Source organism: Lissotriton helveticus, chromosome 3_1, assembly GCF_964261635.1.
Source record: "Lissotriton helveticus chromosome 3_1, aLisHel1.1, whole genome shotgun sequence".
In the NCBI taxonomy this organism is placed as follows: Eukaryota; Metazoa; Chordata; class Amphibia; order Caudata; family Salamandridae; genus Lissotriton; species Lissotriton helveticus.
This window is the reverse complement of record NC_136061.1, coordinates 216,996,925-217,023,734: the sequence shown is the minus strand read 5'-3', so window position 1 is coordinate 217,023,734 and position 26,810 is coordinate 216,996,925. Positions and strand designations below refer to the sequence as shown.

The 26,810-nt window shown below is 44.9% G+C and overlaps 1 protein-coding gene across 4 annotated transcripts in view; it reads left to right on the top strand.

Annotated features, from left to right (window-relative positions):
• The window catches only part of TAF15 (TATA-box binding protein associated factor 15), a 589,620-nt gene that overhangs the window by 133,656 nt on the left and 429,154 nt on the right, over positions 1-26,810 (top strand). For all 4 annotated transcript variants that reach the window (XM_078679623.1, XM_078679625.1, XM_078679622.1 and 1 more), the window contains exons 2-3: positions 4,823-4,868; positions 26,102-26,153. In XM_078679623.1, coding sequence (XP_078535749.1) covers positions 4,823-4,868; positions 26,102-26,153 — 98 coding nt within the window. The remainder of the gene's footprint in view (positions 1-4,822; positions 4,869-26,101; positions 26,154-26,810) is intronic.

Here is a 26,810-nt window from a genome sequence, read left to right as displayed (position 1 = left end):
CTGGCATTTGTGTATTTCTAGGTCAAGGTTTTTTGGAGAGGCAAATTACTACTCCTTCATGGGCACTGTTGGCAGAGGCAAATAATCTAAAAATAGACTGATTTAAGCATATTCAAATTCTGTAATCTATTGTTATGAATGTGTTTCTTGAGAGCAGTTGATTACAGGATTGTGGAAAAAACTAGCTTTGATAATCAGCCGTTATAAAAGCCATTCGCTTGGTAGAAATGTGTTCTTTCGTAGCTCAAAAAGACCTTTTAACAACGCCTCTGACTTTACTTGAAAAAATGTAAACAAAAAAAATGTTTGGGAGTGCTAAAGTGCCCAACATCATACTGTCCCTGTCAAGCATACATTGCCTCTGGGGAGATAAAATGTGAGAATCTTACTTTAAAGTACTATTAAGTATTTGCTCCATAATAAAGTGCTTAAATGCCTTCATAAAGTTCATTATGCGAATACAAAAGGACTCCCTGTCCTTTCTTTGATGGCCGAACCCTAAGAGCCTTAGGGCTAGAATCTTACTTTGTAGTGCTTTATAAGGAAGTGCTATTAAGTGTTTGAGCCATAATAAAGTGCTTAAATGCCTTCATAAAGTTCATAATGCAAATACATAATGATTCCCTGTCCTTTCTTTGATGGGCGAATCCCAAGAGCCCCAGTCACCCCTGTGAACCAGCCACCACCAACCCTCCCCTTCCAGGGACTACATCCCACTCAGTAGCTCCCCACTCCTTCCTAATAATCTAATGATTGGCACCATGTTGTGCACTTTTTGTCTGGCACAGGTACACTCAAAAGAAAAGGGGAGCAATTTGTTTTCCCTTTGTATCAAGCATTACGTTTCAGGATTTTTCTTGCCTCTGATACTTCTGAGAAGATTGTCTACTTCTGGTTTAAGATTTTTTTTTAATTGTCTTGCTTGAAAAAGTAAGACTGAGCACCAGCAGTTTTAAATTCTGTAATCAAGAGCTTAAGTCCTCTCTGCTCATTTAAAAATGTCATAAGTCTTATCAGAATGAATTGGTATATACAAATCTTTTATCCTTTGCAATGATCTAGTCTTGATCGCTTGTTGGGATAACTTTTCTCTTTTATTCAGAAATCAGCAACATTAAACAGTGTTTTTCCAGATGAGGCAATTGGAACTGGTGCTCTCATGGTAGGTATCTGCCTTCGGAGTCTGGCAGAATGTCACCTTTGAATAAGTGTTGAATCAGTGCTAGAGTTAGACTTGAACAGTTTCTCTGGGGCACTGGCAGATCGTGAATTGGAGCGCCCTGACCTGTTCTTCAAGTCCTCTTGCCTGGCTTACAGTTCTGCAACCTTTTTCTTTTCTTTTTTTTGTTCGAGCCAATATATTTTTCAGGTGATGATTTGTTGATTTTCCAAGTCTGAAAGTCTTTGGTCTGTCAAGTTTAATCTGAAGAATAAACATTTCGGGTTAGTTCATCAAGAGAGCCCTCTTTGCGACTCTTTTTATATCGCAAATTGAAGCACCATAAAAACAAGAGAGGTGACTTGGCAGGAGTTTGTTTGCCACTCAGAGCTAGAAGATGTTGATTTTTCCAGGAGAGCGTCAAACTTCTCTAGTGGGCAGTATATTGACATTTGGTTGGACTAATATATAGGCCCTGACAGTAACTACTTTGCTGATTTACTCAGGGAAGGTGCACTCGTTTTCCTTCTTTCGATAGCCTCATCATTGTTCTTTTTCTTCTTAAATAGGGTATGAATGTGTAGTTTGATCGAACTGCTTTAGATTTTTGATTCTGTAGAGGCGAACACGAAGCCTCTGATGACAGGAAGCACCTGATTTAAACTTTTAGCTGTTGATCCATCAGGGGTGTCAAAAGCTGTATTTGGTTCCTAGTTGTGCATTCCTTATTGCCAAGAAGAAAATAACTTCTCTTTGACCTCCTTGTTCTGTGGACAAAATTGTGAAGTGTTCTGTCTGGATTCAAAAGTACAAAGTTCGTTTTCTTCTGTGTTCATAGCCACACTGCCTCCAATATCCCTGTTTGAGGAATATGGATTATCTGACCATAGGGAGAATCTTCACTTGATACAGGCGGCTTCATGAGAGTTGTTTGCAGGATGATCAAAAACAGATTGGGGTTGTAGTTTTTCAACCATGGGAGAGTCTGTGCCTGAGAGTAATTTTAAGTTCTACAGTTTTCAACATGGCTGTCCACTTTTCTGTAGGAGCTTTCACTGCCCTCTTGTGTTTTTGTTTTGTGTGCCTGAGACATATGGCCACTAAATTTATCTCTACAAGCTAGCTCACTGAGATTCTTGTCTAATCATTGTATTGTGACATGTTTAAGGTTTTATTAGTATCCCGTTTGATTAGTACCACTATACTTAAACAAATCCAGCTGTTTATAAAAATGTTTAACCTTCAGTGGCAATCAGCAGGAAATAAGACGGATGGCAGGAAAAAAACCAGTTAGCCTGTACACCATTTATCCGGTCCACTTACTTCACTTTCACATTTGCATGTCATTGCAGTGGCGTTAGAGACAGCACTGATTTTCAGTGGGAGTTTAATAAGGTAAGCGTCTCCCTCCACTCTCCCCCAGAGGACCACCTTTCAACTTAACAACAAATGCTTCTAATGCCCATCAAGAGAACACACAAGGTACACTCACAACTCAGGGAGTCAATGGGAAGCAATACTGTGCAGCAGAACACCAAGCAGCACCAGCATTGCCGAGTACAAGCAGCATGTCCTGTCCAGTCTTTGTGGCACACAAGAGAACTCTTGTTTCTAACCTGGTACCATGGCCTCCAACCTTCAACAGCTGCAAGGTAGACTTGGGATGATGATTGGAGACTTCCTGAAACACCATGTAGTGTCCAAGCTTTTGATGCTTTCGGGAGACCATGGTTGTACTCTGCGTTCTCCTTTGCCACAAGAAATGAACCAGAAAAAAGGACAATTAGCGGACGGCAAGCAGCAGCCTTTCTGGGACAACAAACACACCAACCTGCTCACAGTTGGCGCTATGATTCTCGATGGAGGGGCTTGTCACCTGTAGCAACACTGCTATAGTGGGTTACCCAGTCTTCCCCCACTTGAATCTTGCTGTGTCTTTTTCATACTCTTCCAGTCACAGTATAACTTGTGGGTTGATGGAAGGTTTTGGAACCAATCTTTGTGGAAAATTACTGGAGATAGTAATTGCTCCATGATATACCTATGGTAGTGTAAAATATCTCTAATTTTTACAAGTTTTAGCAATGTATAGACCTGAAAAGCTCATCAGTCCTTGCATAATTCCACCTCCCACCCCAATCACCTTATTTTGGGCACTTAGTAAACAACATATGCGAGGTGCAGGGATTGTGCTTGGTGGACAGGCAGTCACACCAGCACAGCACATACATAATGCAACAATAAGAGTGTTCAGAGAAATTAAGTAATGTTCTGTCATGTCCACAATGCTAAACCACACATGACAACTTAAGACTTGCTGTCTGGGGATCCCCATTTTTGAATTTTGATAATGTATTTCGATCAGTTTAGGAGTTTATTGGCTTTAGTGTTGAGTTTTGCGGTCTACCAGTTCCCTTGATTTCTCTTTGTATATGCAAAACAGCACTTTACAATTCTATGATTGACAAGTGTATTTGGGGCAGTACAACTTTCTCCTATTATAACTTTGTTCCGTACCTTCAAGTGTCAAGTTGCAATGGTTCTAGCAAGATCAAAATAAACCTTGTGTTTCTTGGCACTGTACAGAAGACCATGGTGGTATCCAAACACTGTTGCAGGGCCTGAGGAGGACATGCTATGATGGGCCAGACACCAACCATATAGAACAGAAATACGAAAATAAAGTGAAATTATATCTCTGCTAGAATGAGTTCACTTTTCAGTTTGAATAATTTCAGGCAGTTCTACCTTCTTCACTGTTGTGAAGTTCAGATTCAACATTTCGAATACTGTTTATTTCACGTTATGGGAAATAATTGTATTTTGGACTCTGCACATCTGCCTTTCAGTTTCTCTGACTATTCGTAATGTAATACAAATACTTAAACCATGCATGCCTTCATACAAAGGTGATGGCCAGTCAGGGCAAGCAAAACCAGTTTGCATTTGTTGAGTATTCCTTATGCTCTTTGATACTTATACTTGTCTGAGTTTTGGCATTCTGCTTGGTTCTGCAGCATTGGAATATTTTCATATAATTGTGGTTTCTATGGTAATTATTTTCTGTTACACCTGTGTGTTTAATTCAGTACAATAGATTCCTGCTCCAGAGAAAGTTGGTACCGAAAACTGTGGTGCTGTTTGTAATTGTGGACATCTCCTCTCCAGAGATGGTCACTCATGGGTACACAAGGACCTGTTGAAACCCTGTTAAGCTTTGCAGAATTTCTCAAACCATCCCTCAGAGGATCCTTTTTCTATGGATTCAGCTTTCACAAAATACAGTTCATGCGAAACCTAGCAGCAATGCCCAATCTTTAAACACACTAGCCCAGAGTCTAGAGCAGGGACAAGTAATGATGCATGGAAACGCCTAAACAACTGACTGAAGCTCCCCTAGTGCCCGTTCACTTTATATTTAACATGTTTTTCCGTTGTTGACTTATACCAGTCATTTATGGTTATTGTGGGCCTTTGTTATTTTGGGGGAATTATAATTGTAAAAGCCAGTGCTGTTTCTCATGACATTTATGCTGGTTCTGCAAAAAATGCAAACCGGTCCCTAACAGGAGTTTTGAGGTTTGTGCTGACTGTTGCTTAACGGAAAGAAATCAAAGATGTTTTTGAAGACTTAAAATATTTTGTAATTTTTTTTAATTATAGATTCTGGAAATTATAGTAACTCCAGTGGCGGATATTCGCAGCAGAGGTATGTTCTTATGAGTTGCCATTTCACAAGGCCATCCTATGTTATATGTAGGTTTGTTTTTCTTGAACAATGCACAAGCTGTAATGTAACTAATCCTAGAAAATCTTTCAAATGGTGTTACCTTGATAAACAAATTTTTCGCTGTTTATCCTGCTGTATCAGTGTACCTCAAGATATTGTATTGCATCAATAAAATAGTGCAAATTTGCATTAATAAGACATTTGTTACCAGGTCTAGAGAAATTTAGCTCTTCAATGTTAAGGGGCAGAGAGAGTTCATACATTAATCCTTTACTATCCAAGTCCGTTTTGTAAATAACACACAGGATCATAAGTCAGGCATGTCTAGCCATTGAACGTCTGAGTGTATCAAAACGAGAAACAACTAGTCGTTCCTACAAGAGCAGAGATACTCACAATATGAGTTTTAGCTACACATTGTTTACATAAACAGAGTGATGCAATCTGTACAACCATTGTCAAGTGTACATAATGTGACTGCAGCAATACAATCTAGCAGGTATACTGCCACAGTGTAATGATTGCAATATTACATGGTCATAGTACAGCCATGATACATTGCAATTTCGAGGGAGCTTTAGCAAAAAGTATTTCTGTGCGATTGCAGTACAAATGTAAAATGCTAGTGGAATTAAAATAGGAAATATCCTACCATGCTGCATTGCTAAACATCTGCAACACAAATGGCACCAAACGTTTCAATAGCATCTAATATCGTACCGGAAGTGACCAAAACCGGGAATATGACATGCATAGATTTGCAAAATGGGGTATAGTCTACATGGACTTAATTTTAGTTTATTCTCAATCATAAAGTCAGATTATAATTTAGTGGGAGAGTTGCGGGATCGCAGGATGTTAGAACATTTGATGTTGGGGACAAATTTCTGTCTTTTACAATTTACATGTAAGGAAATATTGCTTTATTTTAGATGTAGTATGACATTTGCTGGCCACTATGAATTCATAACAAACGTTTTTCCAGTGTGGTGATGACTAGTAAACCTTCAGTAATATTCTTGCGTTTAGTCATTTTATGACGTGGACATGCACCCCACTTTACAGATGCTAGGAATGTTACCAATGATTCCTATTTTTAGGATGCGCTGTTGTTACTACTGAATTCCTTATATCCTGTTTTTTCATCTAATACTTTCAAGATATAGATTATATTACAGTATATTGCAATGATTAAAAAATGGCCCTCTGGTTATATATGACTGGTATGTATTTAGCATGCCATTCTAACCTGCTAATTTTGCCTGTGGAGCTGATGAAAAACCAAGATAATCCCAGCAAATCCGGATGCCTGGTCATTCTAAGTATGGTGTTAAACAGTCTTTGATGTAGTTTAGGACGTTGCTAAAGGGAACCTTATGTGTTGGGGTTATGGTTTTAAAATAAAAGGTAACCTGACTAGAAACGAATGCAGCTTAATTAATGATGATTACATGCCTAGGCAAATTAAAAATATTTTATTATTCTAATTGTGCAACAACTATAGTTAATTCAAATTAGTCTTCCGTGCCAGCAATAGATTGACACAGTCCGTCTTAGTCCCAATAATTGCCCTGGTAATGCTAGGTTCATTGTGTCCCGCTAAAAGTTAAACAATATTTTCATGACTGTACATCAAAAGTTTTTAGTTGACCCGAGCCCCAGATTTTTTCACTTTGCTTTTCATCTTAATTACCCGATCCACTGATGGAAAGGAGTAAAGGTCTTAACTATGGTGTTTCAACTAATGGTTAGTTCAGGTAAGTAGGAGTTCTGCCGCTGCAGAATTAAAACTTGAAACCTCTGCAGTCACCCAATCATGATTGGCCAAAAATGTCAGTAACGTTCTCAGTACAAGCTTCGGGACTTTGATATAGATGGGAAAGTGCCATCAGTACAATTTTAAAAGCTGATATTCAAAGTGACAGGCAGTCGGTATACTGCTTGAATGTTTATAAAAACAGGAGCGACAGTAAGCAGATAAGCAGGAATACTGTGGAAGACAATCAACAAACTGTTTTGGGCTATTAATGGTCGACCACTACTTTTTTGTTATAATCCGAAAGTTGAAGGAGGTCCGGATACTGCTCCCAGCTCAGACAGCCTTCTTAGCAAAGTGGGTTGATAAATGATATTACGAGACACAAGGAGATCAGCGATATCAAGAGTGCCATATCTCCCGAGTACAGGCGTTTAAAAAGTGGACTGCACATTAGTTACAGTTTTTTCTGTTAATCTCTTATGATGGTGAAATTTGGATTAAAAGTAGACCAATACTGTTAGTTGCCCAAATGCTTGAATCTGAAGAGTGGCTCACTTCTGCAATAGATTTAGAAGCCAGGTAGTGTTAGAGATTGTATGATAGAATTTGTTTGTTTATATTAAACTCTGGCTTTATAAGGAGTGGTGTAATTCAAGCTATGAACTAGTTCTCTTCCTAACCACACTAAAAATGAAATGGGTTGTGTGTGTGTGTGTGTACAGCTCCTTATGAACTTCCTTCTCTACTTTTAGCTTCACAAGGATCGATCTGAGGTAAGTGTGGATTAACGAATGTCATGAGTGCTGAGTGTAGTCTAGGTAAAAAGCCTAGAGAAATTCCTACTCTGCTCAGAGGCATTCTCCTAGCGGGCCCATACCCTCCTCTCAGTGTTTATGTAGCCGCAGGCAGGAGTCAGGGATCTGTATTACCAGGGATTTGAATAGCACAGATAGTCAGCTCCTGGGGGAAAGAGTCCCATTGTCGATTTCGCTTCCAAGGGTTTGAATTCTGGCAACTCAGTGAGTGTGGTGAGATAGGGCCCAAGGGTGTATCTAAGTTGTAAGTCGCGGTAAAACTGGGTACTCTCCAACCCAAATTCGTTTTGGATGTCTGCATAGGGTTTGATTACCGTGCCGCTCAGAACAGATGCGCAGTGCGTCCCATCCTCAGAACCTGTGCAGGAATACAGCATCCAGAAGGAGGGTGCTATGTCACTGACTTTCCCTGCATCAGTTTCCTTCCCACCCCATCTCTGTCACCACCAGACTCGTATGGTACATGTATCCCCATTCAACAGTTGCGTCCGCCTACTGTGTGCCACAAGAGGAGAGAGATGTCCTTGGTGGACGTATCTTGCAGATTGCCTAGTTATGAAATGCATGTATATATCTATACATTGTATAACAATGTATTACATGTTACCTTGTCGTTACTTGGTCTTGGCTACCCTAAACAATATGTACACTGGTCTTCCCCAGGGCAGTTGAAATTCAGTTAGTGGATTATGGCCTGAGAGAATGTCTCTGCATTCTATTCCTATTATTTCACTTGAGAAAAAACAATTCCTGTTGACCATGGGGCATGTTAGGTCCTCTGAGTGTGCAGTTTCCGAAGGTAATCTCCCAAAAGCAACTGAAATGCATATCAAATTAACACCCCATATCTTCTTCCGCAGAGAGCACGAAAGGAGATGGTGAATAGAGAAGTCTTGTGTTAGTAGGCCTTTTTTTAGGTCTCGTGGCGTTAACCACGCGAAAGCGCGGTCTCGCCAGAGACCTATTGTCAGCGACTCAGCTTCCCAGGAGACAGGAGCTGGCCGCGCGCATCTTGCAAAAGGCGATCAGAGCGGGCCGCGCGCGCGAGAAAGCGCTCGCCGTGGCCATCTCCTGTCTCCTGGGCAGCGCAAACATACACAGGCACACCTCCACCTGCACGCATGCACACACACAGAGACACACACACACGAGCGCACATACACGCACGCACACATACAGACACCCCCCCGCCGTCGCACACATATACACACACACACACACGCGCGCACACATACACACACGAGCGCGCCGCCCCCCAACTAAGTCTCACTTACCGCCAATCCGGTGTTCTGTAGCCTCCGCGGGGCTCTCCCTCGGGCATGGGAGCCCCGCGTCACCGTGAATTATGTCCGCCCTCAGGCGCGCGTAACATCCGAGGCCGGGGCCAATGGACTCCGAGAACGAGGCTGACATCACAGCAGCCCTCCCTCGCCCCCTCCTCCGACGCCGGACGACGCAGACTGTGGCTGCACGCTGAGGGGAGCCGCCATTAGAGCAGCTCTATTGATTTCTGATTCACACTGCAGCACTGGGGCGAAGGAACAGGAAGGGGGAGCGGCCCCGCAGTGGGAAGGAGCCAAAGGAAATCAGCCTTCCTTTGTCTGTGAACCCGAAGCAAATCTTGCTCCAGAGAAGATAAAAATAGAGACGGGACAATGTGAAGGGGACAAGGCTGACGATTGCGCGCCTGATGAAAACAACGACACTCCTTGGAGGGAATAAAAACCATCTTAAACGTTTATATTGTAATGCTTCGCGTGTTGTTAGATTCTTATTTAAAAGTAAACGCCAGTGGATGCACTGAGAAGCATATTGGAGAATTGTGTTGCGTAGTGTGTTTTTTTTCTCATTGGTACTTACGAATAATTATTGAGAATTACGTGTTTAAAAATCGGAAAACCAAATGTATTTTCGCCATTTGTATGTCTGCTGTGAATGTAGAATCACATTATAACACTGTCTATAGCTGTTAAAATCGGTGCAATCAGAGAACAACGTTTTGAGAAGCGGGGCTACTGCACATTTCGACGAGTTTTTAAAAAATATGACCAAAAACTGTGCAGACACAGGCGTTTTGTGTCCAAGACGTGTTGCACTGTGTCAGCAAGCCAATCCCCTATGTAGATATATTTCCATTGTTCGATTACTTATTGCCTCCTTCGAATCGAGTAAACACAAATACCACACCGCGATCACTTTTGTTATTGATGTATGCATTGGCTGGCTGCATTGTGTATAGCACCTGCGAGTGCACTGTGAAACAAAGCACGTTGAAATCCATATGCACTTTGCGTTCCATGCACGCAGGCGTGCCCTTACAGTGAAGAGCAGCAGCCAGGCATTGTTTGCAGATGCTGTCTGGAGCCGAGCAGCCCTGCCAGACAGGCAGCCAGGCTCAGCGCCTGGTCCTCCCAGACATGTGCCTTGCCATTTTCATTTTCATCAGTTTGCTCAGGATGGCTGATGATTCATTTTGCGGGACGGACCCCTGGGAACCAAGGTGGGAGCCTGAGGCGAGCAGCTATTGCATCAATGCAGCATTCCACATCACAGGAGGCGGGGGAGGAAGGGAAAGGTGGAAATGGCTGAGAGGGGAGGAGGGAGAAAGAGAGCGAGACAGCAGAGCAGACAGATAAAGAGAGGGCGAGGGAACGAAGGAGGGGGATGCTAGCACAAGGGGAGAGAGATAGCTGTTTGCCATTAAGGAATGCTGACTTCGCAATGCTGTGAACAAATGAAATGAGGCAATGCCTCTAAACCAGCTTATGCATGCGACAACGCGTTATAACACAAAGGGAGGAAGTGATGGGTAATATGCATGGAATTATTACGACGATGCAGTTAATTTCAGACCACGGTGTAAGAGACGTGGATGTCTGGCATGAGCTAAGTGGCAGTTCGATCTGTGATCCCAGCACCGAAGAATGCTGCCCAGAAAAGACTGCTATTCATAACTACCTTATGTCAGCTAATAATTAGCTCATACCTGGCAACGTACTCTCAGAATACAGCCCCTAAAGTAAACAACTTTCTCCTAGTGACGGCTAGTCTGATTTCAACCAAACTCGTTTAGCAACAAGGACTGGCAAAGCCAATCGGTCGGAGCTATTCGAGGTTCACGTGTTGCAATGCTTTATTTTTAGTACAACCTTAACCAACGGAGCTGTTATCAGCTATTGCTCCAGGGGAACATTGCAGGGCGGTGCTGTACATTAACATATTTGTGTTCATTTATGCAGATTCTCTACCTTTTCAGAATGTTTTGGGGTCTTCCCAATAAAGGATGTGGGTGTTTGTAGGTTTGCCTCCTATGTTGGTTAAGTTACCGCTTATCTACAAGTCACACTTCTGCCCCAGTGTCATCCCGCGGAACACACTCCTTTTCAGATCGGTTGAAGGATAGCGCCTACCTGTTCTCCAGTAGTGAATGCTTGCTATCCAGAGCCTATATTCCTTTCTGACAAGTTACTACCAGAGCACACACAAACTTTTACAAAGGTATGCAACTGAATGGTAGGCTAGAATGAAGGAGTGTGATGTCATGACCATGGCTCCAAGGGGGGCTTAAAGAGGTGGGATGGACGCTGTACTTATGGATGCTTACGTCCAGAAGAGTGAGGAAACTAGAACAAAGCGATGCATGTCTTGCATACATGCCTGTACGCATGTACAGTCCGAGACAGCAGTTTGAATGCGTGTTTCTACATCTAAATGAAAACCCTTAATTGTTCAACACATCCTATGTTATTAAGTCATTGAGGTACCTTTAGTGATAATATAGATATCCAAGGGCCAGTTACATGCCAAGTTTTGAGGACAACAACCGACTTGGTAATGTTTTCTATTGATATTCAACGCATGCAAATATAATTTATGTGCATATCCTGAAATACACCAGGCCCTCCTAGACCTACGTTAGATTCCCTTAAGTTATGGGATTAGTGCTGGATGGAACGGCAGGAAAAGGGTTCACATTAAGTGATGTTCGTCATTCATAGCATTGTGCCTATAGTGTATTTATGCATTTATTTAAGTGATGCTTTTTGTAAAGCACCTATAGGTCCTGAGCCTTTTTCAGACCACTTAACTGACTTGGGAAATGAATATGCTCAGTCGGTGTTTCCAATGTAGTGCCTTTCCAGAGAGTCTTCAAAATGAGGTTAGTGTGCATGCTGTACCTTAATTCCACTGGGTGTCATGTCCTCCGCCTCCTTCTTTTTTTTACCTGTCGCCCAAGATCCGGAAGCAGGCACACCGGACCGGCACCTCCTCACCACTTCTTGTCAGCCAATAGCAACCCCCTTGCCCAGCATACACAGAGAACTACACTGCTATGGCACAGCACTACCAACTGCCTGCCTTCATGGCTCTACACTGTTACCCCACGGTGCAGCCACAGGACAGTGGCTACATTGCCTGTGTCTGCCCCGCAACACGTTGTTCCTGCCATGCAACACGTTGTTCCTGCCATGGTGGTTTCCCACAGCTGGGTGCAGTTAATAAGTACAGGGCCCCAAAGATATGTGGCATCGCAGAGTAAGAACGGACGTGGTACAGGTAGGCTTTTTTAAATTTATTTATTAGTTTTCACTTTTATATAGCGCAAACTTTACCCGCAGGTATCAGAGCGCTTTAAATCAGCATGCTTATAACAAGCAAGACTAGCACTCTATATTACTGCCAACTTTGCTTAGCATAAGCAACAGCTAACCATTCACAAACAATGTTTATATACCAATTGCAAATTAAAAAAAAAAAATGAATGCAAAGCATTGTCATTTACAATGCCAGTAACTCAAACTTTAATGCTGCGAGACCTATTGCATTGTAAATGCTTGTTTGTTTGTTTGACACCAACTTATCCTTGGTGTCCAGGGCCATTTTTGGTTTCTGAGGTGGGTAGATCTTGGTTAACACCTCTGACATTTTTGCCCCCAACAGAATCGAAGTGCTGTGGGTTGTAAAGCAAAAAGGCATGCCTTGTCCCATAATCTAGACTATCTTTGTTTATTTGACTGAAATGCCCCTTGGGTTCCTGCTCAGGGATTAGAGTAGAACTGCTTGCTGTCCCTAATCAGGAACCTCTGTGGGAGATTATGTGCTTTCTGAAAATATCCCTGCTTGGCAATCGCTCTGCCGCTCCCACTTAATAATATAGGAATGGCAGTGTTAGAAAAAGAAAAGTCTTTCTCTTTCCGTTTTGCCTTTTCCCATAAATATTGCAGTCTTGGCTACCACAGTATCAGGCCCTTTCTCTGATGACGAAAGGCACAAACATTCCTTGTGACAAATTGTTTTTAATTTGCTCAGGGACAGGGGGAAAGTTTCGCTCAAGAAGGTAGCTCCCAATCTTCTGTCAGGACCCCTCTTTCCCAACCCTCATCAATATAGGAAACTAATGATTAGATGCTTGGCTTATTTACTGTTGAGGAAGGGATTTAAGGGGGCTGCAATAATTAATGGAGCTAAAACCCAGAGTTGCAATCCTTCCTTTCTAATGGATTATTTCTCCCACAGATTCCTTATGTAAACCTTCTCTCAAGATGCTAGACCAGATCCTGAAACTTTCTGTAATAGCTAGCACCAGATGACACTGAGCGAGAGTAAAATGCAGGTTCACAAGAACACTGCAACTGGCATCCGTGTAGTATTTAAGGGATTAATGACATCGGTGATATTAGTTTCTGTTTTTGAGCTTTCATAGACATGGGAATTAAAATTGCCACTGAGTTCTCGTTTTTTTTTCTTGATGTTCGTCAAAAAGGATTTTTTTGTTTCTGTAAAAACGAATGGCATTCTTGCAGCATATGATCTCCATGTAACTTTGGGTTCACGCCAGTCATGCTGGCCGGGAATAGATTTTTGTTACATACTCTCTCTTCGAAAGCCTGTGGCGCTAGTGGCTACGGCCCTGGGATTTGTCTTTTTACAGCCTAAGTTAAAGCTGTTGTTGAACTAATTACAGTGGTTCTTCACCTTATGACTTCTGTTGACCTCCTCTTAATCGCTACTGAAATCCGAGGACCCCCACTGAATAATTATTGAAAGCTGGGGACCCTAGACTAAGCATTTTTGATAATTTGAACCAGAAAACAATATACACACAAAATACAGAGACAAGCCTTCATCAAACAAATACACATATGATGAAATATTTTATTTAATTCACAAATAACTATTAAAAATAGAAATGTGATGCTTTTGTCACCAAGTCTTTCTTCATTGCTATATTACTAGACCACTGGGCTTGCACCACACGTCCTTCTCTGCACCTCTCCTCTCCATTGGGATTACAAATGGCTGGTTCACCTGAGGGGGGCCGGGATTCCCTTGACACTCTCAAAGTGGAAAGCTCAAATGTCAGGGGTGCCCTTGTTAAAATCAAGCGGGGGGCTATTCTCCAATAAGCTAAGAGGGCCCACGTTGACATACTTATGCTACTGGAAACGCATCTTATGGGCTCGAAGGTACTCTGCTTCCAGAGATCTGGTTATAGTCAGGTTTTTCATGCCGGATTTATACGAGGGTCACGGGGGTGGCGATTTTGATTCACTGCAGAGTCCTGTATACACACATTAAGATGTGGGTCGACACCCAAGGACGCTATTTGTTTCTGTGGTGCACGATCAGGGAGGAACCAGTGGTGTTGGAATGTGTCAATGGGCGGATATGCCGGACGGCCTGTCCGTGATAGGGGGGGGACTCGAATTATGTCTTAGACGTGGCCTTGGATCGCTGGAGACCCAGGAAGGGCGCGGTGGTTAGCCATGTCACAAAACGTTCCGCATTGGTATCTGGGCTTGACTGGGTAGACCCCTGGCGCGGGACGCATGGCTACACTTATCTTTCTGCGGTTCACAATTCCTTCTCCCGTCTTGATTATATATTTGTTCCGCGCACAGTTGCGGCCCGGATGGTGGAGGCAGATATTCATCCAAGGGGTCTGTCCGATCACTCGCTGATTACTCTTGCGCTGCAGATGGGTTGGGCAAGGCGGCCCTTCTTCTGGCGTCTCTCGGCCTGGAACCTGCCAAAGACAGATTATAGGGAGTGCCTTGAGAGCGCGCAGGATCAATACTTGACGCTTAATGTGGGGTTGGTCTCAGAGGCTGAACCTATATGGGAAGCAATGAAGCCTACCCTGCGGAGTGGGGACATTTCCTTTTGCGCTGTGCTCGTAAGGCTCGGAGGGAGGCCCTGTTACAAGCCAAGACGAACATTGGGGAACTCGAGCATCGTAGTCGGGGCGGGGGGGGCACCATATACGGTGGCAGTTGCTACTAGCGCAACAGAATTATGCAGCCCTTCTCATGGATGAGGCCCGACTTGCCTGGTTGGCAACCCTCAGCCGAATCTATGACTGGGAAGATAAATCTAGTAAGATGCTCCATAAACTTTGTCAGGGGTTGTTTCACTCTCAGCCTCTTCGTGGGATAGTGGGCCTTGATGGAAGGCCTCTTACAGACTCCCTAGATATAGCCGAAAGCTCTCTACATATTTTACAGAGCTGAATGCCCCCAAAGAATGTCACTGTGAAGACGAGATTGACCGGTTCCTGGATGACCTCTCGCCTCGGGCTTTGTCTGATGAAGTGAGCGCGGGGCTAGGTCTCCTGCCTTTCAGAGGTGCTGGGCTGGGACCTGCCCCAGTCACCAAAGTTAGTGCTGCTAGATGTCTTGGAGCGAATTGGGGGCAACATTCTAAACGCCATCTTATGTTGTTGGGGTTCACATTGGCAAGGAGGGATATCGCCAAGGCGTGTAAGGCGCCGGCGCCACCCTTGGTGTCGGTATGGAAGAGGGGCCTGAACTTTTGTATGGGCTTAGAGGTCTGTATCTTCATGGCAAGAGGGTATTGCTTTTCTACATCCTTGCTATATTTTTTCTCTCCTAAAAAGTCAAAGTCATGATGTTATATATTGATTGTGCAGAGGGCTCTGGGTTACACAGCCCTGCTCCAAATGTGTCGTTTGATGAATAAAACCTGTTTTAAAAAAAATTGAAATTTGAATGGCAATGTTGGAGCTTTTTATAAATTCAATTGAGTCCACTCACTGCCCATATTATATTCTGTTTGATGCACTTATACTGCTCCTAGCAACCTACTTAATTTTTAGCCTTCAATTAATTTTTGCTTCTTTATTCACTTACATTTTATTAATCTGTTAATAATATATAATTTTCCAAGCAGTCATGGCCCACGAGAGTAGGCTTCACGGACCCCCAGGGGGCCCGGACCACAGGTTAAGAACCTCTGACTTAGCCAGAGTCTGCAATAAGTAGACCTGTGACCCGCTGCCTTTTCAGGGCTGCGCTCGGTGATTGTGACATTGAGAACATTGTCTGCTCCAACTGCGATTAAGTCATTTGGGAAAACAGGTAATTTTATAATTTGCTAGGCTCCTGTCTGGGAACTGTTTATGAGAAGGAAACGTCCTTTATACTAACTATGCCACTAGATAAAAGACTTTTCAAATATTTCACCACCTCTTTGGTTTGGATCCCATCTCATTTTAAAGCCATCCCTGAAGTAATGATAATGAGGAATATCATGAAGGGGATAGCTTGCATGGTAAAGAGCAGATATTTTCAATCTTACTAGTCCACTTAAAAAATGCTAGTTTTATGTATTTTATCTTTTCTTTCAAGGCAGTTCTCTTCCCCGGAGAACCTTCCTCAGTGGAGCATGGACACTCTCAATAAAAAATGCATGCTGCTCTGGACAGATGAAGCTTTTGACTTGACACCAAGGTTTTTGGAGTCTGTATGGGGCACAAATGCCTGTGGCAGGCTGCATCTGACCTGACTCTGAGCAGCACAAATCAAAGTTACTGTTATGCAGTATTTCACTTGTGAAAGCCACAGCACAGTCAACTGTCCCACTGAAACATGTGTGTTTCACCCCTATGGCAGGCCTACCAAGCCCTAAGGAAGGCTGCAGCCTATTTCATGGGTAGATGGGTAAACCATGTAATTTTCATGTTCTGACTGTAAAAACACAAAACTGTTGTTTTTACTGTGGAAAGACTTGGTCGCAACGCTGGCAAGTGGAGGGTTACACACTGACCCCTCAGCTGTGCTAACTCCTGAAGGTGCGACTATAGTTGATACTTCAAGGTATCAAACCACTTGTTACATGAAGCCTGACTCCAGTTGAAATGAATGTAACTAGTTAAAGTGTGTAACTTTTACAAAGTTGCCACTTTGATGCCTTCAATCTCCTGTGACCTTAACTGTTGCACATGGGGCTTGAACCCGAGACAGCATTCCGCCCTCCTGGGAAGACGTGCTAATGACTCCCTAAATTCATATCTTTTGCATTAGATCGCCGCCTAGTGTTGGGTCCGGATGATCGCACATTGTTGTCCTGGAAGAGTCTTCGAAGTATCCTGATATAGGTGGCTCCTCCCCTGGACTACAGTGCGCATGGGCATCGGCTCCATCCCCAGATTGTTTTTTTCCGCCATTGGGTTCGGATGCGGTCTCGACGTCTCTCTGTCGGAACCGAGAAAACTAGCTTTTTTCAGGCCAAAAGGCCTTAGATTCATTGCGACGGTATTGTTTGCGTACGGTCTCGAGTTCTTCCGTCTCTTTGAGTCGGAATCTACGGAGTCGTATCACTCTTCGGACATCGAGGCCTTCTCATCGCAACACGACCGCAACTTCTTAGCATGGAGCGGAGCCCGTTTAAATACTGTCCCCTCTGTGGGTCAAAATACCCACATATCGATGTGCACCCGGTCTGTAACAAGTGCCTCTCGCCGGACCACAACGAGGACAACTGCATGGCCTGCGCAAGATTCAGGTCAAAAAAGACACTCAAACTTCGGCGCGCGGTGCGCCTTGAGGCCAGACAAGCGGCCCCGGATCCAGAAAACATCTTCGGCGACCAAGGAGAGGAGGGCCAGAGCCATCATCTTCAAATCTCACCGCCCCCGACGGACATCGAGGCGGATCCGGAAGACGACGACGGAGTCGTGGGTCAAGGCCTTGAATACGTCGACGAGGTAGGGGACGTCGAAGAAGTTTATGGGGCCGCGGAAGATAGCTCAGGGGATGAGCTATGCCCCGAAGGTTACACGGATCAGGCTCGGGTCACGGGATCGCCAGTCGGCCTTACCCAAGACCCCGCACCGCAAGCCACGGCCCCGCCTTCAGGCCCGGCCACGGACATACTTGCTGCGCAGCCCGTATCGAAACCGAAAATGAAACAAACGGTATCGACTACACCTAAAATGGCCGACCCGAAACCGAAACTTACGGACTCAAGCGTCCCTAAAATGGCGGCCGCTCCACCAAAAACACCAAAGCCTGCTGCCTCATCGACTCCGTCGGCCTCCGGTCCACAGAAGTCGAAGAAAACTGTCGATTCGACAGTGTCGAAATCGTCGGCGGAGGAGGTTTCCTCTAAGAAGGGAGTTCGGCACGGGTCGACCGGTGCAACGCCGTCTAAGCCCGCCAAAGTCAGCGACAAGACTCCAGTGCAGACTGTAAAATCACACGGATCGAAAGCGGAAAGCTCAACACATCGGTCCAAGGACTCTGTGTCCACGGCTGCAGCATCAACGTCTAAGACTCAAAAGGGCCAACAAGACGTCGGATCCGAAGGCAGGGTGAAGGCCTCCTCGGCGGCGCCAAGTGACGCTATAAGTGACGCGTCCCCCATCGTCTCTTCACTACAGAGAATTCGGGACAAGGCCTCTGCAACGTCGGCTCCGACGCCGTCGCACCAGAAGCCGATGGACTTGCCGGCAAAGCCTGCTGGTAAACTTCTCTTCCTTCTGCCGCCAAAGGAGGCACCGAAGGCCTTTACGCCAAAGACGGCGCCAACGACGGCGCCAAAGACGTCGGAATCATCAACGTCTGGAGCACTTTCCGGTCGACTACTCGACTCAGGAGAAGATTCTGAGCGTTTTATCGACGCAGACACGGGCAAATTGACCCTTTACAAAAGAAAGATCACTTCACAGCCAGTGGACTCTTATGTTATCCCACTGAAGAAGAAACGGCTTGCTCAGGACGCTTCAGCCCTGATAAAACCTATACAGCCTCCTCCTAGAAGGAGCCCAACACCTTCCCCCGAACACTCTGAGGGTGAGGGATATGGAGAAGATGACCAATACACTTTCCCCATCAATGAACCCGATGCACATCAAGATTCCTATGACGACATAGGTGACCAAGATACCCAAAATGTGGGGCAGGACCCACAGCCTTTCATTGCACGTGCATCCCCAACAGAAGATTCTGCAGGATTTCATGCACTCACGGGCAGCTGCTAATCATGATGTGGACATGCATGCTGACCCAGTTGAAGAAGACTTTCTATTTGACACTTTTTCAGTGTCTGAAAGGACAGTAAAGACACTGCCTATGCTCAAAGGGGTCCTTAAGCATGCTGCGGACATCTTTAAAGAACCTACCAGGGCGAGGGTGGTCAATCCACGCATCGAAAAGAAGTACAGACCAGCACCTGCAGACCCTGCATACATTCGGGGACAGTTGCCACTTGACTCCCTTGTGGTTGCAAATGCCCGCAAAAGGGCGAACTCCCAAACAACGGGTGAAGCTCCTCCCCCGGACAAGGAGTCAAAAGTGCTAGAGGCAGGGGGCAAAAGGGTAGCTGCGCAGGCTGCCAATTTCTGGCGTATTGCAAATACACAGGCACTATTGGCACGTTATGATAGGGCGCATTACGACACCCTAGAGCAAGTTTTACAACACCTGCCTCCGCAGTTTCAAGAAGCTACCAAACTGTTTATAGAAGAGGGCAAACTAATCTCCAATGCAGCCATAAAGTGTGCACTTGATGCCGCAGACACAGCAGCTAGGGCTATTAACACTAGCGTTATGCTGAGACGACAAGCGTGGCTCCGCATATCGGGGTTTAAACCGGACATTCAGACAACCATACTCAATCAGCCAGTCAATCCTGATGGACTGTTTGGTCCTGATGTTGACACCACCCTCGAAAAGATTAAGAAAGACAACGAAACAGCTAAGTCTATGGGGGCCCTACAATCACAACAGTTCCGGGGCAACACTTTTCGTCGCTCAGGTGCGCGTGGAGTCACCAGAGGACAGATGGGTCAACAGTCGCAGTTCTCTAGAGGTGGAGCACAGTCCTCGTACCCCAAGCAGAACAAAGGGGGTAATCGAGGAAACAACACCAGAGGACGTGGCAGAGGAAACAACAATTCCCGTTCCTCTGCCCCAAACAAACAGTGACTCTCTGTCACTGCCCCCCGACCATTTGACACCTGTCGGGGGGAGACTCCAGCAGTTCCTGCCAGTCTGGACAAACATCACCACAGACAGGTGGGTACGAAAACTTGTCCAGTATGGTTATTGTCTAGAGTTAAAGTCCACTCCACCCAACATTCCACCAAGGCAACGGCCTATGTCCGCAGAGCATTTGCACTTATTGCAGCAAGAAGTAGTGGTGATGCTGCAAAAAGGCGCAATCGAGCTCGTGCCAGTGGAGGAGGAAGGAACAGGGGTATATTCCCTGTACTTCCTTATTCCAAAGAAGGACGGATCTCTCAGACCCATTCTGGATCTGCGTCCCCTCAACCTGTACATACTGTCAGAACATTTCCATATGCTTACAATGCAACAGATTCTTCCCTTGTTGAACCAAGGGGACTTCTTAGCAACCTTAGACCTCAAGGATGCTTATTTCCACATTCCACTACACCCGTCCCACAGAAAATACCTCAGGTTCACTATCCAAGGCAAGCATTATCAGTTCAAGGTCCTACCCTTCGGAGTGACCACAGCCCCAAGAGTGTTTACCAAGTGTCTGGCGACAGTAGCGGCGCACCTCAGGAGGCAGAACATCCATGTCTACCCCTACCTAGACGACTGGCTCGTTCAAGCCAAGTCGGAACAACAGTGCGCCGCGGACATGTCGACTACCATTCACCTCCTTCACAACCTGGGCTTCTCGTTGAACTACCCAAAGTCGCATCTTCAGCCGGCACATGTCCGGCAGTTTCTAGGTGCGACGATCAATACCCTTACGGCCGTGGCCCAGCCAAACCAAGTCAGGATAGACAGCATGCAGTCTCTGATCCAAAAGTTCAGAACACAACACTCGCTTCCAGCGAGAGTGTTCATGCAGTTGATTGGCATGATGGCCTCCTGCATCTTCATAGTCCCTCACGCACGTTTACATATGCGTCCGCTCCAGGAGTGCTTAGCAAATCAGTGGACACAGGCTCAGGGACAATTGACAGACCTAGTGTTGGTTACCAGTCGGGCGTACGACTCTCTGCATTGGTGGAATCCACACAACCTTTGCAAGGGCCGACTGTTCCAGGAGCCAGTGCCACAGATTATCCTGACAACGGACGCGTCTCTCCAGGGATGGGGAGCTCATCTGCTCACCTACACAGTGCAGGGACTATGGACGACGCAGCAACAGAAGATGCACATCAACTATCTGGAACTGATGGCAATCTTCATGGCGCTCAAGTCCTTCAATGTACATCTGTGCAACAAGGTAGTGTTAGTCCGGACGGACAACATGACCGCGATGTACTACATTCAAAAGCAGGGGGGCACCCACTCACCACAGCTGTCTCATCTGGCTCAGAGCATGTGGAAGTGGGCCATTCAGAGGAACATTTTCCTCATGGCAGAACACCTCCCGGGCAAAGACAATCAGATGGCAGATCTGCTCAGCAGATACAGCCATCAAATGCACGAGTGGGAGTTACACCCATCAGTACTCCGCCCGTACTTCCAGCAGTGGGGTCATCCGAAGATAGACCTGTTTGCCACAAACGAAAACGCAAAATGCCAATACTTTGCCGCCAGGTTCCCATACCCGCAGTCGCAGGGAAATGCGATATGGATGAACTGGTCAGGCAGATTTGCGTACGCTTTTCCGCCAGCCCCCCTGATACCGCTGGTGGCAAGAAAACTAAGGCAGCACTCAATGACACTCATCCTAGTTGCTCCAACGTGGGCGCGCCAAGCATGGTACACCACGTTTCTGGAACTCTCGGTGGTGCCGCATCAAAGGCTGCGCCTCACGCCCAAGCTTTTGACGCAGAACCATGGAGACATTCAGCACCCGGATCCGCAACAGCTCAACCTGGCGATCTGGCTCCTGAAGTCCTAGAGTTTGGATACCTTCACCTACCTCCAGAATGCATGGACATCATCAAGGAGGCAAGAAAGCCTACTACCAGAGCATGCTATGCTGCAAAATGGAAGCGTTTTGTCATTTACTGTACAGCCAATAACATCAACCCGATGGCAGGAATCTATCCCTAACATCATTTGCTATCTGTTACATCTTTACAAGTGCAATCTAGCATACACTTCCATTCGGATACATCTATCCGCCATAGCAGCTTATCTTCAGAACAGGCAGCATCTCTCTGTCTTCAGAGTGCCTGCCATTAAGGCTTTTCTTGAAGGTCTGAAACGAGTCATTCCCCCAAGAACACCGCCAGCTCCGGTGTGGAACCTCAATGTGGTCCTCACCAGGCTGATGGGACCACCTTTTGAGCCACTACACTCGTGTGAACTCCAGTTCCTAACGTGGAAAGTAGCTTTCCTAATAGCTATTACGTCACTGAGGCGGGTTAGTGAGCTGCAAGCGCTCACAATCCAAGAGCCATTCCTTCAGATTCATCCAAATAGGGTGGTACTGCGTACTAACCCCAAATTCCTTCCGAAAGTGGTGTCACAGTTTCATCTCAACCAAACTATTGACTTGCCTGCATTCTTCCAAAACCCACAAACGGTGGCAGAAAGAATGCTTCATACTTTGGATGTCAGGAGGGCGTTGATGTACTATATTGACAGGACACAACACTTTAGGAAAACAAAACAACTTTTTGTTGCCTTCTCGCCACAGCACAAGGGCAACGCCTATTTCCAAAGCAGGAATAGCCAGGTGGATTGTTAAGTGCATCCAAATCTGTTATCAAAAGGCTAAACGTACCTTGACAATACCCCCAAGGGCGCACTCCACACGCAAATTGGGGGCATCTATGGCTTTCCTTGGGAACATTCCTTTAGAAGACATTTGCAGAGCAGCCACGTGGGTTACACCACATACCTTTACAAAACACTACTGTGTTGATGTGCATTCCAAGCAGCAAGCAGCTGTAGGACAGGCTGTTCTTAAAACACTTTTTCAAGTTTCTGCAGCTGGCACGGGCAACCGCCGTTAACGGAGGGACTGCTATATATTCTATGCAAAAGATATGAATTTAGCAGCCCACATGCCTCGAACTGAATATGCTACTTACCAGTATGCATCTGTTCTTGGCATGTAGGGCTGCTAACATTCATATCGCCCACCCTCCTCCCCGGTGCCTGTCGCAGCTGCAGACATACTCTTGCATTCAATCATTAGCATGGACATCCTTTACACTTTACACTCCATCTCTGCCACAATGGCTCAAAACAATCTGGGGATGGAGCCGATGCCCATGCGCACTGTAGTCCAGGGGAGGAGCCACCTATCTCAGGATACTTCGAAGACTCTTCCAGGACAACAATGTGCGATCATCCGGACCCAACACTAGGCGGCGATCTAATGCAAAAGATATGAATGTTAGCAGCCCTACATGCCAAGAACAGATGCATACTGGTAAGTAGCATATTCATTATAGGGGCCTGCACTGTAGAGAGGTGTTACCTACCTCCTGCAGGAAGTCACACTGGTTTTGACTCAGAAGGTGAGCTTCAAAGCTGAAGCCGTCTTTGAAGGGCAAATGGGGAACCCTTGGGAGAAGGGCAACACCATTGTTTAGGCAGATTAACTGTCACCCAGGAAAGGAGAGGGTAAACCTGTTGCCAAACTGGTTTTCTTGGGGCGTGCAACCCCCATGGTAACCACACTTCTGGGTTGGTCTCGGGAGCTTTGGATGCTGAGAGAAGAGTACTACCATCATGGGAGAAGGCAGAATGGTGCATCCTGGGATGGCCAGATGCCACTCTTCCCAGCAAGTGGTCATTAGCAGGGAGGAAACCTGGTAGTTCATTGGCTGCCAACTGCATCCTACCCTGAGGGCACTTTCTGTACATAAATAGGGCGCCCTGACACCCAGAACTCAGATCTCGACTGGACTGGAGGAAGGACTGAAGGAGTACTGCCCTGCTGCACCAAGTTCCCAGTGAAGAGAGACTGCACCTGATAACTAGCAAAGGGGAGGAAACTGTGTCTGCTGTGTTGTGCTCAAAGAAAAGTCATCTCCAGAGCCCAGCCAAAGCAAAGGGACTCCAAGGGCCAACCGACTGACCAGTTCGCAGCAAAGGGACACAAAAGCTTAAGGAGCCTACTAAGGGCGAGTGGTAGCCCAGATCCTCAGATCACTGCTTCCGCTGTTGTGCAGTACCAGAGACCAGGACCTGATGCTAAGAAGTTGCACCAAGGTCTGCTGGACCTGGGACAGTTGTCCGGGTTCATCTTGATTACCCAAGAGGAAAGCTACAGCCCGGAGAAGGATTTGGCTGTGACCACAACGTTGGATGACTGGTAGTCCGGTGGCAACTAGACTTTGCCAGACCGGAGAGGACCTAATAGCACATCAAACCTGTTTCCAGGACCTCCTCATCCCCTTTGTGAGAAAGGAAGGCCTTCATCGAGCATGTCACATCCACAGTATCCTTGAGCATCTTTAAGAATCCTGCATCCTCAGCATCAGGACCACTATAAGAGGAATCAATGGAACAAGGATAAAGTGACTGGAACTGCTGGAAGACTGCTCCTTCTGAGGAGGTAACCGTTTCAGAGGGCCTGCTGGTCCCCCTGACTGGCTCCGTGCCAGAGTTGGACACCCCAAATAACTACATCTGACCGCATTACAATTTGCCCAGTTTGTTGCTCAATAATCTTCTAAGTGTCAAATTTGCTGAATTTGATGATGCGTGTTTGCGGTTGAGTGAAATGGTGTGATTTTCTTGACCTTGTAAATTTCATCTCCGGAACCTTCCTGTGGATCTTTTTCTTTGTGGTGTCTAAAAATACAGTCTATTTTTATAAATTGGTGTCCAATTTCTTTGGTGTCTGTTCGATTTCTTCTTCAATTGTTTTGGTGGTATTTAAATGCTTTGCACTTGGTCCTTTATGTAAGCTTTGTTGCTCAGAGCCCCAGTTACCCTGGGTTGACAAACAAAACCTAAGGACACTAAAGGGGTTGATAAGCATGTTGCATGGTCAGTTTGCACAACCACACTATGTAATATACTCCATTTCCTCACACTTATGTTTTTTGATTTTTAAATAGTTCACATTGTTTAATCCTTAAATTATCATTACAGACCATTCCAATTAGTTCTTGTATCCTCCCTACTTTTTGAAGGGTTGGGACATTGAGCTCACCAGTCAACCATAAGGTGAAACAGTGGATAGCGCGGAGATACCCCTTCGGGGGTCAAATTCCTGCGCTATACAAGCGAATAAATAAAATAAATTAGTTGATCTGTTCATAGCTAATTTCAAATACAATGTTGTGATGAACAAATCCAAATGACTTGGTTTTAGTATGCTGAATTAGCCTTTTCACAATTTTACTGTCCAATAACCTGCCTTTATATTACTCTTCAACAGTGTTACTATATCTGTATTGTTTACTCAGGAAGCCTTTATAATCTATATAAATATAAAAACAAATGTATGTCTGTCTGTCTGTTTGTCCTTTATGCATTACTACACCATTCATCCGATCGCCATGAAACTTTGGGAAGTTGTTGAGTACACTCCCGCGAATGTTTCTGGCATACATTTTTTATAAATAGCGCCCCCCCGGGCCCTCATAATCTTTCGAATACTGAGGTACGAACCAGACGGAAAAACAAAAAATCGTGTATCCACAAGCACTCGAATAAATGAATAGAATTAAAACACCATTCATCCGATCGCCATGAAACTTTGGGAAGTTGTTGAGTACACTCCCGCAAAGGTTTCTGGCATAAAAATGTTTAAAATATTGGCCCCCCAGGGCCCTCATAATATTTCGAATACTGATGTATGCACAAGACGGAAAAACAAAAAATCGTGTATCCACAAGAACTCGAATAAATAAATAGAATTAAAACAGCATTCATCCGATCGCAAGGAAACTTTGGGAAGTTGTTGAGTACACCCCCGTGAAGTTTTCTGGCCTACATTTTTTTTAAATATCGCCCCACCCACCAGGGCCCTCATAATCTTTCAAATACTGATGTACGCACAAGACGGGAAAAAAAAATCGTGTATCCACAAGCGCTCGAATAAATAAAAAGAATTAAAACAACACTTTGAAATGTTTTCCATATTAAAATGAATAAGTTTCAATAAAAATGACACAATGTAAATTTAATGTTATCATAACAAGTTTCCTTGAATTTCCTTTCTTCGGAGATCGCAGCAACGAGCGACAGGTAAGCTAGTGACTCATAAAATAACTTGTTTTATGCTGTCGTTTATATTTTGGAAGTTTCCTGATGAGTTTATTCAATGTCACTTTTAATATAGCCAACTTGTTATGAAACAGTCACACTGTAGAAAAACGTCTTTTGAGTTTGTAGGCACAATTTTTTCTCTGTCCTATGCTCTGTATCTGATTTAAATTACTTTGGAATCATCGGTCTAGAAGAGTTTTAAAAATGTGAAATTGTATTCTATTTTTCTAGCTATGCTGGGTATGGTGGACAAGGTAACCAGAACTATGGACAAGGGCCAGCGGTAAGCTACATTTATTGATGGGGCAGAGTTTGGTTCTTTCTTGAAACCACTTCAGTAAAGTAAGTTCTTCTGAATGTAAGCACGTTCTTCAGAGATCTTCTGGGGAGCCCATTCCCCATGTTTAATGTTGACCACCTTAACGCTTTCACATTTTTATTTTGGGGGTTTTATTCTCTGTTTTAATTGCCACTAGCGACTCTGTTCTGTTTGTGCCTTTTGCACAGGCCCGAAAAATTCATTTTTCAGAAATGGTTGTCCCTTCTAATTTTTTGCATATTGACTTGGCCTAGATTTTATCCTACATGCACCAGTCCAAACATTTACCCATGTCTCATCCGTTATCCCGCCTAGTTTCTGTTTGTAGAGAGATTAGTTTGTTAATCCTCCATCTTTGTGGAGTGGCTGTCTCCACAATGCTATTTAGTGCCTTTAAAAAAATTGCTCTCCTGTGCGTGTCATTGAACTTCAGGCAGTACAAACAGTTCAATTATTTCTTTTTTATATTTTTTTATTTTTTAGTCCTCATTCTCCACCAAGTTTGCACTGAAGTTGTCTATACCCACACTCAGCAAGCTGAGAGGCGTAGGCGACTGGAGGTGGAGACCCACCTACCGTTACCAGAACTTGCCTGGGTGCTAATGAAGAACTAGCTGAAAT